The 20,426-nt window shown below is 38.7% G+C and overlaps 2 protein-coding genes across 2 annotated transcripts; both read right to left on the minus strand.

Annotated features, from left to right (window-relative positions):
• Positions 1-1,923: 1,923 nt before the first annotated feature.
• Positions 1,924-2,757, minus strand: foxl2l (forkhead box L2-like). The gene has a single exon (XM_030767705.1). The coding sequence runs from the start codon at positions 2,755-2,757 to the stop codon at positions 1,924-1,926; it is 834 nt and encodes a 277-aa protein (XP_030623565.1).
• Positions 2,758-14,274: 11,517 nt separating this feature from the next.
• tmem201 (transmembrane protein 201) lies at positions 14,275-19,929 on the minus strand. Its single transcript, XM_030768987.1, has 6 exons — positions 19,773-19,929; positions 17,495-17,615; positions 16,736-16,924; positions 15,520-15,699; positions 14,698-15,065; positions 14,275-14,540 (listed from the first exon to the last, which is right to left on the minus strand). Exons 1-6 carry the CDS (start codon positions 19,880-19,882, stop codon positions 14,318-14,320), a joined length of 1,191 nt encoding a protein of 396 aa, XP_030624847.1. The 5' UTR covers positions 19,883-19,929; the 3' UTR covers positions 14,275-14,317.
• Between the last annotated feature and the right edge of the window lie 497 nt (positions 19,930-20,426).

Raw genomic sequence — 20,426 nt, forward strand, 5'->3', positions numbered from 1 at the left:
AAAAGGCAAACCATCCTCATGTCATGTGAAAAGCACTCATGAGTAGCAGAAACCAATGAAGACTGCCTTCTAACTTTGAAACTATTATAACAAACGTGTACACTGAACAAAATTCTTATGCATTTAGTGTTGTTGTCCTCTTCCATCCTCTGAAAAGATAATTGTTAATTTTACATAAGTTTTAAACACAAGATTGACTTGGTTCTAGTGGGTCTGCCTACATCCTGCATCACAATTATTCACCATGGAAAGCTTTTCACCCAGGATGGCAACCATTTCAGTTCAAAAAGACTCTGGTCTGCTGTGCTTGAGAGCAGCTGTTCACCTTTCACAAACATAAAACAGTCTGCTGAAGTTAATGAACCATGATCTTCTTCTTTTGGGCAAATGAATAAATAAAATAAAAAAATAAAAAAACTGACACCATATGATTAACTCTGACTGTTGCTTGACTGAACAGATCTGAGATGGACTTGACATTTTTGATATATAACTAGTGTGATCAGCTAGAAAGTATGAGTGGTTTTTTTTAACAAATTTAGCATAAATGAAACTATCTAAATGTAATTAGAAATCTAAGATGACTTCATATTTTCTCTTTTTATTTATCTGTGAAAAACTAGCAGTAATAAAAATGTTGTTGTAGCATGTTCCTTGAATCTTGACCAGAGTACTGAGTGATGGTGCTAACACAGCACCAAGACATCCAGAGTGGGCTGAATGATTTAGCTTGTAAATACAGTAAAACACCCTCTAAAACGTCAATCCATGCTTTTGATCGGTCAAACATGACCGATCAAAAGCATGTTTAGCAGTACAGACGTCTAAACAGCAGGGGGCGCAATATGTTACGTTGCGACTAGGTCAGTTTGAGTCGGTAATTCAACTGTGTATGAATGATACTAATGTGAACTGACGATATTGTGAGCTGGCACTGTGAATGGAGTCGAGCAGTTATACTATTATCTTTCAGTCGAAATATGATCACGTTCTATGTCAAGTTTTTTGTTTTGTTTTTTTAGTGTAGGCCTATCTGAAGTGAGTGGTGACATCAAACATGCATACAAGCAATGCGGACAATAAACAATGCATTTGAAAAATGTTCCACGGGGTCTTAATTTGACAACAGTACAGAGACTCCCTATGTTTCCGTGTATTGTGTATGAAATGCCTTGTGAGTTGTGTGATCTCTCCAATTATCAAATGAATCAACAACGGAAAATACAACATTTATTGACAAAGATAAATCAGAAATTAGTGTTAACAAACAATTTTAAATTAACACATGTGAACAATTCGAACAACTATGGTCATTTAGTGTTTTTTTTCTCCAAAAAAGCACTGAAACAGCAAGATATTTATTTAATCTGTGAAACGAACAACAAATAGTGTTTCAGGGGGGAAATGATCTTTTACACTACGATGTGTATTTGTTAAAGTGACCACAAACCTTCAAAATCCTGGAACACAACTCTGAAATGACAGTGTAATAAAGCTTGTAAAATTAACACAATCTCACAAAGAAAGACAACGCATAAAATATAGTAGGGCCTGAAAATGAGACTGTTTTGAAAGTCCATGCAAGAAGTCAGTAATCATTCTGATATCGATTGGGCTAGTTTTACTTCTCCCAGCGCTTACTGTTTTACAGATATCAAGATAAACATAATAACTGAAAACGTCCAAACACTTTTCCCTCTAACTTGGGAATTCAAGTTAGTATTACGCACCTACATCAAAAGCCAAACACGTACATAACATCTGGAGCCACACGTTTTACTTCCTTCTTAATAAATGAAGAAATTTCACACTAGCCAAACCGGGCCAAAGAGAACGGGCATAATTTCCGATCTGACAAACTCTGAAATTTAGGTTTGCTGGCATAATCTGCTAAACGCAAGGACTGCGGTTATGTTACGTAGCCTACTGGTATGGCGAATAGTTGCTCGAAATGGAACTCCCACTTGTGCTCACCGGAGATGACAAACCACTGTAGGAGCCTCCACTATAGGGTACCAGGGCATGAGGGACTCGGTGGTATGTTCCATAAGAAGAGTGAAGCTGGTGATGACCATGATAGTAATTTACAGGTCCATTTGGAGAAAGTGGGCATGCGTTGCTGCTCGTAGCTTGTAAATGCTGGAAGTTGTATGGTGCTGAGTTTGGAGATTGGGGAAACGTCCAAGAACCACTGACAAATGGTGTTTGCCAGTACACATGTTCCTGCTGAAGATGGTATGGCTCAGAGTAATTTAAACATGATGGTCCTGACAAGCACGGCAAAGCAGGTGACCGATAGGGTCTTTTGACACGTCTTCGACGTCTATAGTTGCCCTTATCAAACATTTCCTCGTACACAGGGTCCAGCATCCAGAAGTTTCCCTTCCTTTCTCCTCCACCCTCCCTGGGGACTTTAACGAAACATTCGTTTAGGCTTAGGTTATGTCGGATACTGTTTTGCCATCCTTTCTTGTTTTTTTCGTAGTAAGGAAACTTAGAAATAATAAACTGATAGATTCCGCTCAGCGTCAGTTTCTTTTCCTGGCTTTCCTTTATGGCCATTGCGATGAGAGCCACATACGAGTACGGTGGCTTTTCAGATGACCCCTCTCCACGTGTTTTGTCACCCCCATCACCTTTCTTCGCACATCGTCCACAGTTTTCCTCTCTTCCCTTTGGCACCGGGTCCAAGTAAGTCTCCACGCTTCCCGACTGCAGTGAGCAACGACAATCTGCACTGACTTCTGGCTCGTCCATTATCGTTCTGTGAGAAATGACACTCGACTGCCAATTCCGAAGAGCGCAAAAGAGCGACCGCTCAGGTGTACAAGACTCGCTTTTAACTCCACCCACGTTTAATGTCTGTGATGACTCTTTCCCACGATGATTAGAGCTCGGGTTAAACTTTTATTACATGGTTCAAAAGAAAGTAACAGACATATTTTGTCTGGGCATAAAATGTTACAGTTTCGTCCCTTTGAGTCGTTCCGGTTATTTAAAAAAACTACGCCTTTAATGTGTAGCCTACATGACTGGCCCCAAACACCTTCAGAGAACGTCTGGGGAATAATTTCTCCCTAAAATTTCTAAAGAAGCACACCTATGAAGTATTTCGTGATGTATTCTTGTGTAAAGCATTGCCCATGTGTTCATGTTTAAAATATAAATCAGTTCGGTTCCATTAGCCTTCGTGATCTGATTAGCATCCTACTTGCATGGATTCTCATTGGACTGAAGGTTACATTGCTGTTCTCCATGGACAGACTTGGATAATGGACGCTTGCACGAGATGAATGTTCTAGACTAATTTGCTCATTAATGGGAACTGCGAGACACAGAAACATGGAGAGATGCATTTCAAGCCAGTGTGACAAATTTGACCTATATGAGATTTCTTTTGATTGCTATCTAAAGATTTCCCCATCATATACTAAGAAAGTTAAGAAATAAGACAATATTCATGCACTAACCTGCAACGCAAACGGTGTGGAAACTCCCACTCAGCCTCTCCGTCATTATCACCTTTACGCAGCGCCAAAGTTCCCATGCAAGGTTAGACAGACACATATTTAAGTATCTGTGTCTGTTTATGCATAATACATAACAATTTAATATAGAGATACGACGAGCGCTGAGCCAACTTCCCTTTAAAGTGATGCACAGCAGTTATTCCTCAGATATACCTGTGTAGTTTTTGTTGTTGGTGGTGGTGGTAGTGGTGGGGTTTTTGTTTGTATGCTTGTTTGTTTGTTTGTTTGTTTTGACACATCCGGAGAATATGAATGCAGTTGAAATCTGAAGCATGTATTGATAGTCTGTTTCCATGGCATGGTGGTTCTGTTCTTTTTTAACCACCTCGTGCTGAGGCTACTGGTCTACCACGATCGTTCTGGAACAGCCACCCGCACGCTCACTCTCAGGTAGGAGAGCTGGCTGAATAGAAAATGTGATCGCTTGGTATTTGGAGACAGATTGTCTGTCTTGACCAACTGACCTGGAGGAACTGTTAAAATTCCGAGGCATGTACTACACCTATCAACCATCTAGGCTACTTTATGCATAACTAGTTTATATTGGGAAATATTGCTGCCAGTTCAAATATTGGGAAGGTCCGTTATGCATTAATATATACTTCATTAATGACGGTTCCGTTGCTGACCTGAATGCGACAAGCTCGGACTCTGGACTTACCACTGTCACAAATTTATAAACACACATATTTATTAAAATGTAATACGTTACACTGCATTTACCGAATGCTTGGGTTAAACTGTCACAAGATTGCCTCATTTTAATGACCTGATTCAGGCACGTCAACCGTGTAACCTTCTTTCCAAGATTATACATGCCTTTGATCATTTAGGGACACCGTAAAAAAGCTGTTATTTCGTGATACAGAGCTATATCCCTTCACAGTTTTAAGAACTTTTCATACCCCAAATATTTCAGGCTGTTCATCAAAGAGATCCTCCAAAGAAAGTGACGTAGATCTTCACAGGTTGCTGGAGATCATGACAAACAATAAATAACTATGAAAGTGTTAAAAACCACTGGGGCGCTGGGAGACGATGCATATGCACCTTACCCCGTAACACTGAACAAATGGCTTGGCAGCCATCCAAGAAACAGCGGTAAATACACGAAATTTGTCATCGTCCTGCTACTCTGCCTCTACTGGAAATCTGATCTAATCAGATGCTACTTCGTTTATCTCGAGTGTGTCTAAAATCAATGAGAAAACTGTTCAAACGAAACTTTTGTTATGCCCTTATTTGAACTTCACCGTGTGCTTTGAATTGAAGAAGGCAGTGTATAAGCAGAGACCAAAGGATTTGAAATATCTGGAGAGATTCTGTTACACTCAGTAATAGCCAAAGGATTAAGTACAACATATATTTTGGAGAAATGTGCTACACAGCCGATTCAATTGAACTGACTTTTAAAAAAGTGGAGTATGTTACTGTGATTGAAAACACTTCAGTGCTAATGCAAGCAGAAGTTTTTTTGCTTATGATAATCTTGAGTGTAAATAATAATTTGCAAATAATTTGAAAGAAATGTAGACATGTGAAAGGATACGAGATTAAACCCATAAGTTTGTTTACAGAACTAGGAGGAGTATTAGGCTACGTACGTAAATTGAATTGACTCACAAACATAAATTGAAATGACTTACAAACATAATTGAATCCAGCTCCCCTATCACACCCTATAATCATTGCCTTCTCAAAGTGTTATCTGTCTTACTTAAAACAGATTTACGCAGTAAGTATCCAAGAGATTCAACATTTTACTGGAACTCATTTTAATTAAAAAAAAAAAAAAGCAGTGAATATTAAAACAAAAACCTAGATACTCTATGCAACAACATTATTAAACAATTACTTTATGCAGCAATATTGTTAAACAGTTATGGGAACAATCTTTAGATTTTCAACATACAACACATGCACATGTCTGTTTTCATTACACACAAAAAGCATCAAACGTGTGATATTCAGCATGATTTGCTGGATAAAACAGAGAAGAAGTGACACCAGATAGCCCCTCTTACACTCCTGTGGGACTGTTACCATTCAGCTAACCATACTAATGTAATCCATATCTCACCAATTCAGACTTTTTCACAATAGTTTTCAATGTGTTAGCTTTTTTTTTTTTTCTTAAGACAACACCACATCATTAAATCATTTTTAAAATAATGTATAGGTGACATGAAAATAAACTCATAGGTTCACATTTTCAGTGTATGTAGTTTTGATAATCTTTCAGTGAAGCACTGACTGCAGAGGGAGAGCACTGAAAAGTAGGGTTACCTCCATAAAAACAGTCTGACCAACAGTACATTTCACATAATGTCTTTTTACAGTTTCTTTTTTTCCTTTTTCTGGAATCTTGATTGATGTGACAGAATCCAGCGTTTTATGCACTTCTGCATAATACCCAAGAAACCAGTATCAGTAGTCAAAACAAAGCAAATGTTTTACGTTAATCTTTTTGTATTCAAACATGCAGAGGCAAAATACTACATTGCAACACATCTGTCGAAGAAAAAGAAGGGAACAAAAAGACAATGTAAATAGTATCATGTAAAGATGAAAAGTCTGTAAAAATGAAATAAATTAATTAAATATTACATAATTATATGTGCCTTATTTTGATCATGCTCTTTGCTTTTGCATTTTAACGATCTAGGGGAAGAATCGTTCGACCCATTTGCTTGAAAAAACATGACTGTGGTCACACAGGTGTATCTACAACAAAGCTTTAACACGTACAAGCCAAGAGTGGTTTATGTCAATGTACGAGCTTTTTGAAGGAGTATGAAAAATATGGTGTATTCTGCACCCTTTCATAAATGCACAATTGTATGTGTTATGCTCGTCTGAGAGGGCCTGGTTCTAAAAGACCTTCACAGCATACACATATGTGTTTCTGCCCAACAGTTACTTTTAGAGTGAAAAGCCACTGACTCAATAACAAAAGCATCTCAGTCAATTTATTGAATGCTAAAGTATCAGTGACAAGTGTGACATTTAATGAAGAGAGTTTAAGACTGTAAACATTTTAGGTGGCGACAAATAGAACCGTAATATGTTTTCCTATAAAAGTGACTGACTGAAAAGCTAAACCATATTGCACTTTGGATTCTCACAGCATAATTAACATATGGAACACTTGCATACTTACACCACAAGACAGGAGAGAAATAACATTATCTATAGTGTGTGTGTGTGTATACATATACATTATATATACATATATATACACACACATACACACACACATTAGTGCTGAGCCAGGTCATAAAAGGTACAGTTACAATGGTCAAACCAAACATCATTAGTCAACAACACATCTCATTCATCTTAGTGAACATTTACAATAAAGACAAGAATGAGTTTTAAATAGAACAAACCAAATCTCAGTAATATGTTTGTGCATGTATTTACCTGATCTGACCTCTACTGTCAGCAATAGTAGTTTTTTTTTTCCCTCTCTCTCTCTCTGTCTCTCATTATTTCAGAGGAGACGTGATTAGGTATCAAAAGGATTACCTCGCTGGAGTGAAACAAAAAAGAAAGGGCCTCTATCATTAGAACACTCTCCCAGTGTCTCATGTCCAAGCACCCTGCCTTGTCCAGTGACAACTCATGTCAACAACCTGTGTGTAGACTACCAGGTAAAAGTCAAGACAATCCTGTCTCATAGTATAAAGTAGCTCATCTCCAGTTATAGCACAGGTACAATGAGATGAAGACAATGTTCACTGTCATGCTGGCACACAGAAGACCTGGCCAAAGAGAGAGGCTTCGAACTCCTGCAAAACAAACGACAAAACACGCGACTGAATACTGGTGATGTTAGACACACAACACCCCCCGTGTTGAGGGAAGACATCACTAAGAAGATATCTGTTAGTGTACGTGACATTTCACGATCTATTTTGCCACGGAGAAATACATCATATCACTTTCGTGATATACTTAAAATTGTAGCACAGCAGTAAGACAATGAACTAATCCCATCACTTTATTCCTGAGACTAGAATAGCACCAATCCCTTGAATCCTACTTGTAGATTCAAACCTTTTTTTTCTTTTTAACTATCCATTTCTCTCACCTTTCCATCCGAGTTTGTTCTCTGTTCCATTGCCTGTGGTTGTGTCTACATGGCAGTTGGACGACCTTGAAGAGCTATCCATTTTCTTTTCAACATGCTCAAACACACTCCCCTCATCAAATAGTGAACTCAAGTCTGAAATGGCAACACATCACAATTGGAAACAGAAAGAGCTGAGCAGCCTCCATTTTGCATAGGAGAACACAGTTGGCATTTAGTTTGTCTATGAAGGGAAAACAGAGGATTAGCACCTTGAACTGTTCAGATTTTTCAGGACCACATGTCCCAGACTATGCATTCCCAGAACACAGTACGTTAGACAGACATTTGGTTTCAGATTTACAGTCTGCTTTAAACAGATTTATCTTGCGCCCTAACCCAAATCAAAGTCAGACCAAGCAATGAAAGAGTAACCCACCGTGATTATGAGTGGAAAGACGAGGAACATCTGGAATGAAGGCTCCGCTGTGGAAGTGACTTGGGTCAGACAGGCTGGGAGATGGAGGCAAACCGACGGGCTCCAGCGTAGAGGAGAACAGCTGCAGCTTCTGTCCGCCGATGTTCAAACGTGCAGGGCTGATCAGGGGGCGGCGTTGGCGGGCTGAGCTGGAGGTCGACGTGACCGACCCTGCCACTGAAGGGGTTGGGGATGGGCCTGGGGAGGAAGGCCGACTCCCAGACTTAAGAGAGAAATAATCTGAGCGGGAGTTGGGGGGAGGGGGGGGCATCAGTTAATGTATTATCACTAAACATTTACAACTAATAAAATAAAATAAATGTAGAAAATAGATTGCAACAGCTTTTCTTTTTCAGCTGAGAGTTACCTGAGGGTGGGGAGTCTTTACATTGCGAGGGTGGCCTGCTTCCACTGAACAGGAAGCCTGAATCTGTACAGACAACAGCTTAAATGTTACTAAAAACAAATCAACTGCACACAGATACACACGGCTGGTGTGGAGTCAAGGTGTTGTCTTGAATAATTTGCGACTGGTGGTCAATTTTAACTTGCTTAACTCAAGTCCGGCAAGCACTTGTGTAATAACAGAGAAAACAGATCAATGTTTGGTCTGTGGAAATATCAAATTCACACACAGAGGGTGACATTTAAAGAAAAAAAAAGGCTTTCAGGTAGCAGGTGCAGGTGCAGTTTAAGTTTGCGCAAGCACCTGGATTGTGAAAGATCATACAAGTGAGAGGTCCCAAACTCACTGAATATCTTCCATGGCCAATTGTTCAATATGTACTAGCAACTACAGAATGTTATGTTACTGCTTGAACAGAATTCAAGCTTTTTAAAAAACAACAACAACAAAAAAAAACTGTTACAGTTTATAGCCAGATTCAATAGATCAAGACCAAACATTTCATAAACACTGAAAATCAAACGGAATGGATGCCAGAGGAAGCTGGCCAATCCACGTTATCTTTGGATTTGTTCCCAACAAAAGAATTGCCATGTAAAACAAAGAATTACCACAACTGTGACTGCACTGAAAACCCAAACATCCATCATCAATATTTAACTCTATCATGCCCTGCAGGGAAAAAAAAAAAAAACAACCTCTCTGTGCAATCGCAAGTGCACCTGCTGTGTCTCAGATCAGAAGAGACAAGCATTTACCATAGTCTTGCTATGGTCTGAGCATAAAACCATATGTAAAACAAACTATATTTCTATTCACTCAGGCATAAAATTCATTAATCGCCACACCAAAGACCATCTTGATCCCTGGGTTTAAAAACGTCCAAGTTTCTAATCTTCTCTGCACAGAGCACATCTACATGCAACACGTTCCATGGGGAAACTACAACGATCGGTGTTCCAACATGTCTTCTGAAACGCAAGTCACGCTTGAAGAAAAATTAGTCAGGCAATCAGATAGGCCCAACCAATGTGCTAGGATGCCAAGTTCATGAACCATGATGCATGCACTGTACCCAGTGTTTGTCAGTAAAGGGAAAACAACCAGCTCTTCAGATTTCAAAGAAATGCCAGGACAAAATTTCAACGATGAGGAAGCATTAAAAAGGAAACTTCCCCCTCATCATTCAACCGTTCATTCTTCACCTGAATTGGGAAAATTCCACCCCATCTTACAACCAGTACAGAAGTCAGTTGACAAGCTTATTTCTCAAAACTAATTTCATGGTTTTCCTTGGCAATATGACGAATTCTGCTGTGAGGTGTGGCCCCACCTGAGGTGAAGAGTGATTAGAGTTCCTTGTTTGGTTCACTCAATCGCTCAACCCACACATTTTCCATCCTGCTTCTTCATGTGACAGCAGTCAGAGTACACATAAACAAGCTACTGTAATAAAGCATTTTCCTTTTTTAAAAAAAAAAAAAGGAGAGAGAGAGAGAGAAAGAGAGAGAGAGAGAGAGAGAGAGAGAGAGAGAGAGAGAGAGAGAGAGAGAGAGAGAGAGAGAAAGAGAGAGAGAGAGAGAAAAGAGATGAGACAGGTAAGTGACACTCACCTGTTCGGGCAAGAGAAGGGATTGTGCCAAGAGACAAAGCCCGGTTAAGACGACCCGGAAGGGACGAGGGTGAGGATTTGCGTGTTCTGTGGTTCTGTTGGCGGGTAAGGAGGTGGGAGAGGTTGGGGGGCGGTGTGGGTATGAACGTGGAGGAACCAGAGACTGGTGAGGACAGCAGCGGAGACTGACTGTGACAGTATGACCCAAGGGAACTGCCGGATAAATACCTGCAAAAGAGGAAAAGTAAAATCGATCCACCACTGAGTTTCATGGCTTTGTCAGTGAACAACTTAGCTACTCCACAACAAATTTAAGTTTAGACAAATTTAGACTGAAGTGCAAGTTTGAGATAAATATTAAGACCTCAAAAAGCTGTATTTGATATGTAAAGAGCTAATGTGCAATGATTACTTTTCCTCTTCTGTTAGGCAAGCTTGTGTATGAATGTGAATGACAGACAAGACACTCAATAATGAAAAGCTCTTCAATAACTTAGCAATTGTACTTTCTGTATTCATCTGAATTTCAATCAGTGAAACTTTATCACTGCCTATTACCTCACTTTGTGGGGGTCATTTCAAAGGCCGGAGATGACATAAAACGGCATCAATAAACACACCATTCATATTTCACATTGTTTTATTTCATTTAGATAACCACTACAAATAATACAGAGGTATATGTAAAAAGAAAATCCAAGCAAACCACAAGGATACACTTATGTACCTGCCTTGCTTTTGGCTGAACACACTTTGGAGATGATTTAAAGAGAATGCATTAAGGCTTTAGGTCAGGACGGAAAGAGGTTTGAATTTTAATGTTTTGTGATTAGTAATTCACATTTTTTTTCCTCCGCATGTTAAGAACATTCTATGCTGTATGTCAAAACAGTGTTTCACAACTTCAGTGTGCCTGAAACGCAGCATGTAAAGTCTGTGCAAGTTGCCGACTGCACCAAAATAACTCTAAGTTTCTTGGAAGAAGTTAAGAGACTCTGGTGTGAAGCACTTTTTAAGGGTTAAATTCTAAAGAAAGAGATGTGATGAAGCGGCCCATAAGAGGGACAATGTTTGTTTTCAGGTCAGTGACATCCCTTTGACAAGTCTTACTTCACTTAAGAGACAGATTTTATCTTTGGCTGCTCAAATATATCATTTTCTTAAAAACAAATCATGCTACCAATCAAGACAGAAGTATAAAAAAATCACCAGTTTGTAAAAAAAGGTTTTGTTTGATCACCCATTTTTAAAAACATCTGTGTTATCAACACAAGCGGTACATTAATCACAACCAAAGTCACTTCACAAAACTGTCTGGAGCACACACACACACACACACACACACACACACAAAAATACAATACGGGGATGGGAAACTAAAAGCTTATCAAACAGTTGCAACACTGCAGTTATGCTTTTGAATGCTTGCAAAACATTACAAGGATCCAAACAGCCAACATTTCTGTTGGATAGAAACATACACTTTTTGGCAAGGAGGAAAAAAAAGAGTTGATAGAAACATACATTTTTTGGCAAGGAGGAAAAAAAGGAGTTGAACACATTGAAAGGAGTTCCATTAACAACAGTGTGACTACTACATAATTACAGTGATTCTACTGTGGACAGACCATGCCCCTGACTAATCAAAATACACTAGGGACTCTATTGCCATGATAACTTATATAAGAAGTTGCACAACAGAAACAGAGCGAATCAAATCCCAACTTTACGTGATCCTCTTGTTATCAACAAGCCATGATTATTTTCCATCAAAAATGTAACCGCTTTTCTGAGACAGTTAAATGGACATTTCTTTCATGTGTCCCCTTTAATGTGCACAAACTCTGGAGACACGTTCACCCTTATTATTGGCCAGTGACTTTTAAGCAGGAAGGCAATAAAAAGAACAATTCTTGGTTGACAACCAACACTAGGCTAGTTGACACCTGTAGTGTTTAAATCTAGTGCCTGATGTGTATAGTTTTTACTTCTATATCAATCAAACTACTGTCAACACATGTTTTTGTGAGTAACAGAAACATGCATAAAAATACAATGAACATGTTTCTGTCAGAGAAAGTTCAGATTAAGTTTAGCACATCACAACAAAAGACTAACTATCTTAGCTCTTAAGTTTTAAGTTTGATGCTTATTCTGTTATGGTCTTCTTTGTTTTGAAATGAACACAGGACTTATGGCAATCTAAATGTTACTGACCAATAACAAGTACTTCTACTTTCTGCCATATTAGCCAAAACCAAAAGATTTCCAAAGCTCTGGTGCAAGCCAACTTTAGAGTTTGAAATGCAGACAGCTGCATGTCTACCATGGCCCCAGTGACACGCTGTTTTTGAATAGAGGATCGCCTTTGAACCCTGTCTATAGCACAAGATTTTGGAATAATTCCATTGCGCAACTTTTAAAAAGTTTGGGTTTGGCCATAGCTGCGACTTAGGGAAAGACAAACAGACAAAATGCTATATGCATAGAGAAACTTTAGAGGTAAATCACAAAAATCTATCGCATACAATCTACAGTCGCTTTTCACATCTACAGCTTCACATCAACTGAAATCAGCTCTATGTAGAAGAGAAGTATATATATCAGAATCAAAACATTGGCACAGATATTACAAAAAGCATTTTTTTCATAAATGTTAGAACCTTCACTAAAAACATAATGTTTCAGCTGAGAACTCATACGGCTTAATGTAGTTAGTATATCATGCACAAATAATGAATACCTTTTGAGTTAAAAGGCCATGAGTGATTTTAGTCTTTGTAACTGGCATAACATTTCTGTATACATGTACATGAGTTTAGGTAAACTGTTACATACATGTATATGCGTCTGAAGACATTAGAGAGAAAAATGACTAGTTGAAGATGGAAGATTCAGACCTAGTGCAGTAATGGTATGGCTTAAAAAAAAAGTCATGAGACCATCCAACATTTCATTTTAGACTGCTCCATTAAGCTACCACTCACGGGCCCAACTTGTTTCCTTTCTTTTTCTGTAAAAAAGGAAAAGCATTTCATTTCCAGCATCCTCCCTTCTGTCTTAATGGACTGATTTACCATCAGACTGCAAAGTTCAATACCGTTCCTTGCAGACCTAATGATGTTCTTATCTGGAAAACTGTCTTCTTGGATTTTACACCAATCAGATCGAAAAAACAAACCCTCTCACATTCATGTTTCCAGTAACAAATGGAATCTCAAGCTTTTGCACAACATTTAGCAGTAAAACATAAAGCCTTACCACAAGTCATGCTTAAAAATATTCTACAAATCGAGGGACAGATGTGCATTGCGGAATAAGAACAATAGCAACCATTTCTTGCTGTTTAGAATGCAAATGCAAACAGTCAAAAGTTTTCACTTCATACAGCTGCAAGACATTATTTTTGTGAGCTTCTCCTATGATTACATATACCGTACCCACATACAGGTTACCAACTTAGACAATTACTTATACAGATACAGCACAACCACAAACCTTATAAAAGCCACATTTCAATGTTTGGTACCTTTAGAAATTAATTTACCCTGTTAGACAGCTGATAGAAGCTACACTAGAGAACATGATTGAAGACTGAGGTGAATGGGAGGCCATCAGTGAGCCATGAGGTTCCATCTAGCTTATGATGCAACAATGAGATCATTTTAGGAAGACCCTCCTTATATCAAAGTCCTTACAACTAATGACACTCAAATTCTCACGCAAGTGTTCATCTGACCCTAAAAGAGCACCAAAAGCTCCAAATATTCCAGATGCAGGGGAGGTATGAGTTGATTTCTTTCAATATTCCATGGCATACAGGTGTGGTTAGTGTTTAAACACTGTTTAAATATCGATTAATGTAAAAGTGATGTTTAGTGCAATCGAAGTAGAGTAATACCTCATTAACTCACAAAATGTTAAACAAATAAATTGAAAAATGGTCTGCTTTTGCAGGATACAAATTACATGGTTCATGATTTCCTCCCTTTTGTGTAATCATTTTCCACGTGTTAAATTAATGGAACTTAAAAATTAGTGTTCACTTCGATTAGTGAAAGAGTTAAAGTGTTAGCAAGTGATGAACAACCGCAACAGAGAACCATCTACCAGTGATGGAGTCATTCATAGACCAAAAAAAAGAAAAAAATAATGAACACCTTGCATTTGTTCTAGATCCTATACTCTGTGGGCCCTTTCCTTTTAAAATGTTTGAATTTCACTGTTCAGAATCTGACCTGCGGCCTCTGGATCTCCTCTGACTTGTGGATTTACGAGTCGCTATGGCAGCAGCAAATCCAGCCAAGCAACATAGGGACGTAGTGCCAAATTTGATCGTGTCAAGCCAATCAGGGACATCAGTCTTCAGGTAGCACTCGACCAGGTAAAGGCATACTAACAGGAGCCACAGGACAGAGGCTAAAGCATCAATTCTCCGCAACCTGGAACAATCACACAAATCAAACACTGGTTAGAATGACTGTCAATGCGGTACATCTTTTCAGAGAGAAAAATACTCAAATAATATTCAGCCACAATGTACAGTTGTTTTCAGTAAGAGAGACCATCTACTGTAGTTGTAAGTTAAGAGTGTTTCACCTGATGGGTCCTGCCAATAAGACACCAGTGACACATGTCAAAAGGCCAAGAGATGCCACAGCCATTTGGTGGTTGCTGCCACATTGCCAGATGATCTTCATGTTCTCTACAGCTTCTTCTGGAAGAAGATCCCAAATATCATTCAACAATTCCAGACCTTTGCTGGTACCGTTGGCTTCAGCAGCACTGTCATTCTGAGGGACATGTTTTGGTGGTGAGACTCCACCGCTAAGGATGTGAGTGGTGATGGTAGGAGAAGACAGATCTCCAGATCCATTAACTGCCACGGCAACCAGAAAAGCACATGCTAGGAAGGCCAGCATGCGTAGCAGTATGACCCCGGTTGGAGTGGAGAGTGAGTGAGTGTTCTATGCAAAAAAAAAAAAAAAAAGAAAAGGAAGAGATCAGTTGGAACTTATGATCAAGGAAAATAAACACATCACATTCTGATGCAAATCTTTCATCGCTGGTTGGCCTGAATGACACGGAGTACCATTTAACATAGCTAGAAAAGACACCTTTGTTTGTCTTAATATCACTGAGGTAAACTTACACTACAGCTTTGTAGTTCATTACGTCTATAACAAAACAAAGACAGCAGCAACTGTTTGTGGGAATAAAGTATGATTTACATAAAAACAATTACATCTCACCATGAATGTATTTTCACTGAATTGTAAATGCTCTAAGGAGATTTTCACCATATTCAAGTCAACAAGGAACCTAAGTCATGAGGTTAGAAGGTATGTGCTTCCCTATAGCATGTTGAGTATACACAGAAAAGTGTATATACTCAACACGCTACACAGAAGTGTTGATCACCTTCATGAAGGCTTTGTCAGTGTCCCGGCTGCGTCTGAGTTGGTGGTTGAACAACAGGGCCCGTAGCTGTCGGTTCTGATGTTTGATGTAGTACTCCACAGCAGTCTGACAGGGTCGACACAACTTGTATGTCTGCTCAAGGTGATGTTTGTACACCTCAATCTCCTCATCATAGTTCTCCTACAGGCAGAGAGAGGCGAAGAACAGACTGTACGTTAATGTACGGTTTTTGATTGTAGGTGTAACAGATATACTGTTTTGCATTCTATCACCTGAGGGAACGATTTGATCAGAAAACAGCCACTCACAAAGATAAGTTTGACTGAAACATGTACACAAGTTTAGCCATTGAGCAATCAATCAGAATGTATCATTTCACTCTCTCCTACATGTTACATGGCTTAGACTGTGCTGCTGAGCCAAGTATGGTTTAGTTTAGTTTACATACTTCCTTTGACAATATTTCAAATAACTCAAACACATGGAACTGTGAGGTTTCTACAGACTACTCATACTCAGACCCAAAATGCCTCTGATATCAAAGCTGGGTAAGAACAAGATGATCAGGAAATGCAGCTCAGATATGCAAGGATATCTGGCAGCTCAAGGACAGCGCACTCTCGGTGTAACAGAAATACGAAAACTGTCTAACCCTTCTTACAAGTAGGAAATGATCTGCTTCCATCCACATCTTCTCTCATTAACAAAGAAAAACAAAATCATTAAATTACCCTTAATAAAACATCATTACTGTACTACAGCACAACTGCAAATGAGACTTCTGAGATTACAATGAATTTTTACATTACATGTTTTTCAATGATCTGATATTTCGGTTAACAAATGCCAGCTTTATCATCATTTTGGTCAGATCAAATGATTGCTCTATTTACTACGTGAGAATGTAAACGTTCTAACTCTATCTAAGAGATTCAGTCAGTCCTAAAAAACATTCCTCCACAGGAACATTACACAGATCTTTATCGTGGTTGTTATCAACTCGCACCCTCCTTATGCCACTATATACATGTGTGGGCAAAGTATGCATTTCTGGAAAAACCACTACTTCATCCAAGAAACTATCAAAGCTCGAGCCAATCGAGCAGGACAGTTCTCCTACTGAGGGCAAACTTGGGTTGATGACAACTTTAATTTAATGTCATTCGCACCAAAAAAAAAAAACACGTGAAGAAAAAGTATGAAACAAAAAACTCACATCATCTCTGGGTACGAACGATGCCAGTTGTTTAATCTTCAGTGTCTGGTTGTTGTTGCACTTCTTGCAGAGTAACATCTGGCAGTTGACCCACTGTAGTGTCTTTGGGTTTTCTGGCCCTCCAGCAGACACACCATGGTTAAGATGCTCCATGTACTGCGCTGGGATAGGTTTGTTGTAGTCTCCATTCTGTAGAAAAGACATTAAAGCAAAGTCTGTTTCAGAGACCACGTCTACACGCGCATGAATATTCTGATCATATGCGGAATACCAAAGTGTTCTGATTATGCCAAAATGGAAACAGATAAGAGGCTGCATGTGCCTCTAACAAACTGAAAGTAGAGAACATGTAAACACATCATTTCACTTACATACCTTTAATGCAGTGTGTGCATGTACAAATTCATAAGGTACCAAAGTAATTTAAGTGGCTAAAAGCATATTTGACAATTATGAAGTCTTTACCTTTGGAGAAATGCAAAAACTGATTTTGTTTGCAAAGAAAAGAAGAATTAACTTGTGTGGAAGCCATTCTTTTGATTCATCAGTTTCAACATGCACAAAAGCATGTAGTTACTGCAGGTATCTTAACCAGCTTGAGAGACGATCTTTGAAAAATGGAGCGCGTGTAACAGTAATGACTGATTCACTGACACGGACCAGACATAACACAGACTTTTCTGGTGTAAGTTCTCTGAGTGATTCAAAATGATGAACACTACAGTGAATTCCAAGAAAAGATCGTTGTGGTGCCATTACCTCTTGGAAGCCATTGTACTGTTCACAGAAAGGACAGTCCCAGCAGTTCCTGTTCCCATAGGGAACCTCTGTGTCCTGACTGCAGAACCAGCAATTCACAATCACGTGTGTTGGTTTCTTCCTGCAGAATTACAAAAAAGAACTGTCTCACACACAATAGAATTAAAAAAAAAAAAAAACCAAAAAACAATACTGTCTCTAATTAATTCAGCGTGTTACATCATCCAGCTGAGTGCTTAGGAGCATAAGAGGGCAAAGACATTACAAGACCACACTGTTCAATTATCCTCTATGTCCAAGAACCCAAGACATGTGTTGTATCGGTCACAACACTTAACAGGTGCAGATGAGTAATTCCATAAGCAAATGACTCTATGCTGTAAATATAAACCTACCCAGCTTCTGAGGCCAACAGTTGCAATAAAGGAAAATCAATGGGAAGAGGAGGATGGTGTCATACGAAACTTCCACCAATGAGTAAAACAGTGGCACTTATACTCAAACAGACTTTAAAGGGATCTGTCTGTTCTGGAGAGTTAAAAATTACAGTGCAAAAATATCATGCAACGATCCAACAGAGGTGAAAGAACACTATCAGAGGAGAACAGCCTGGGACACCCGAAACTGAGAATTACAGGAGCTAAAGAAATATATAAAATCCTTTTCTGTTAGTCTTTTTTGTATATATTGCTACAGGAGACCTAAAACAAATGATCCTTATCACCTTTATTGAGTAAGAACAAGGAAGTAACATTTTTGGCACACTCAACACCCTCATTAGAGTAACGCTTAACTCCTGACTTGCTGAAGATGTCACGGAAAGTGAAATATCGACTGCTTGGCCTTATTCAATAAATGACCCCAAGTCAGTGTGCTGAAGCACTCCTTTTTCTCAGCTCATCTACTATGGAGTCTCAAGATCCGTTTTTTAAAAAACTACATTTCAGTGTCCGTGCAAGGGATAATCTGTCCCTCTTTTCTTAACACCAGAGCGTGTTTTTCCCGGAGCAAAGGACAAGAGCAGAGTAGCATGCCAGCTCTTACTGTTACTTGAGAACACAGGTTGATGTTCTCTGCAATTCTTACACTTCTTGCATTCTGCAACTATGCCTCTACTGGGTTCATCACTAACTAAAAGTTCAGTTAGCAGAGGGTCTGAATATTCTGTGAGCATTCCATTATTTCTGTGTGTTTAAACTTCAACTTATATTTGCAAAACGAGGTTGAAAGAGTGGGTAATCAGAATAAACCACATTTGATAAGTTATTCAGAATCTAACAGTTCAAAAACATCAGCTGTTGAAATAAGATAAGTAAATTTAATACAGATAAGATCATATAAAAATGTTGTATCACATGGTCAGTTTCCAGGGCTTGAAAGCTCTTTTTGATTGACAGCAGAGTAAATCGTTCATCAATGTGTTTTATTCAAAGTTACAAGGTCCATCTACATGAACAGTTCAATGAGAACAGCTACAATACTATAAAGAGAGCAACCACAATTCATTCCGCTTTTTAAAAGCTACGCCTAATTCAATGGAAAACGCTGTTAAAACACTTAAAGCAAAACCTCAAGGGAAATTCACCTGCAAACTGAAAATGTCAAAAACTTGCATTGCATTAGCAGAGAACATAATGATATAATCGGGTATGTTTATGACACACATTACTAGCCCAGACTGTTCTGACAGTGATGGCACGCGCGATTCAAATTTAATCCCGAACACATCAAAGGAGAATGTTGTCTACTTCTGAAACACAAGTACACAAATTACATTCATTCTGTTTTATTTGGCATCTAACACAGATAAATCTTACGAGGTAATGCATAATGATAAAAAGTTAATGTTGATAAATATGAAACTTAAGTACGTTTAAACGAAACAAGGGAATCCTGCTATCTGATAATAAAGGTATCACTATCTCATTAATTATCTTGCTTTACGGTACAATGATAAATTAAATCCCTGAAATAGTTGAAAGAAATGTTGGTGCTGACTGCAATTACAAGTTCTGCCTTGTACTACTCGACCTAACAGATAAACATTCACCTTTATCGTAGGGAGACACTATTGAGAGCTAAGCTTTTCACGTGTTAATAAAACCCCTTTCACTTCAGCAACTACCCAAAACAAACAGCATTTCAAAAAGGACGATATATCTAAACACACCTTCCTAAACTACAACAAAAATTATTTTATTTTATCGCAAACGTGATAACTCTCTCGAGCACACGAGGCCTAGCAAGCTAGCCCCATCTGTAGGCACGCGCACAATACCTGGTCACAATTTTGTAAATCAGTGCACCTCCTGTGACAAAGGCCGTTGCACCGACTCCAGCATACATGAGTTGGGGATATTTTAGTAGCATTTCGTTAATAGAATCCATGACATGTGATGGATAAAGGTAAATGTAGTTTCAATGTTTGTGTTTTCCTGTTGTCAAACACCCGCAACAAGCGCGCGAACGTGGTGCGGCACACTATCTGCAGAAGGTATCGTCGGCATGTGATTATTTCCGGGTCAAAATTTAGACGACAGGTTGGATTTTTTTATTTCAGGTTTTATAAATAATGACATCTGCACGTGGTAACAAAACAACAGATAGCGATAGACAGGGCTTTATATGAACGACCAAAATGCCATAACACAAAACAACACATTGAGCTACCATACACCTCCTTTCATGCTTTGAGTTGTGGGAAATATCACGACAAATTAAAAGTCACTGCTCCGTGAGAACAAGTTGGTGAATTGCGTTCATTGTATTATTTATGCATAACTTCACAGAGGAAGAATTTTACAGTTTTTTCTCTAATCTGCATTCATGCGAATACATATTGGGCAGTAAACAGATTTTAAAGATAATGAACTTGATGTGCCTTGGAACTTCTCTCCAACAGAGGCATTTTGAGAGCTTTACTTTGAAATTT

The sequence above is a fragment of the Chanos chanos genome, chromosome 3 (genome assembly GCF_902362185.1).
Source record: "Chanos chanos chromosome 3, fChaCha1.1, whole genome shotgun sequence".
Classification (NCBI taxonomy): domain Eukaryota; kingdom Metazoa; phylum Chordata; class Actinopteri; order Gonorynchiformes; family Chanidae; genus Chanos; species Chanos chanos.

Excerpts from the sequence above, each read along its gene's own strand:
- foxl2l (XM_030767705.1), bottom strand. The coding sequence starts at position 2,757 with ATGGACGAGCCAGAAGTCAGTGCAGATTGTCGTTGCTCACTGCAGTCG.
- tmem201 (XM_030768987.1), bottom strand. The coding sequence starts at position 19,882 with ATGGATTCTATTAACGAAATGCTACTAAAATATCCCCAACTCATGTAT. Across the intron at positions 17,616-19,772 it reads ATTTACAAAATTGTGACCAG|GAAGAAACCAACACACGTGA; the intron begins GTATTGTGCGCG and ends GTAATTCTGCAG. Across the intron at positions 14,541-14,697 it reads TTATTGGCAGGACCCATCAG|GTTGCGGAGAATTGATGCTT; the intron begins GTGAAACACTCT and ends TGATTGTTCCAG.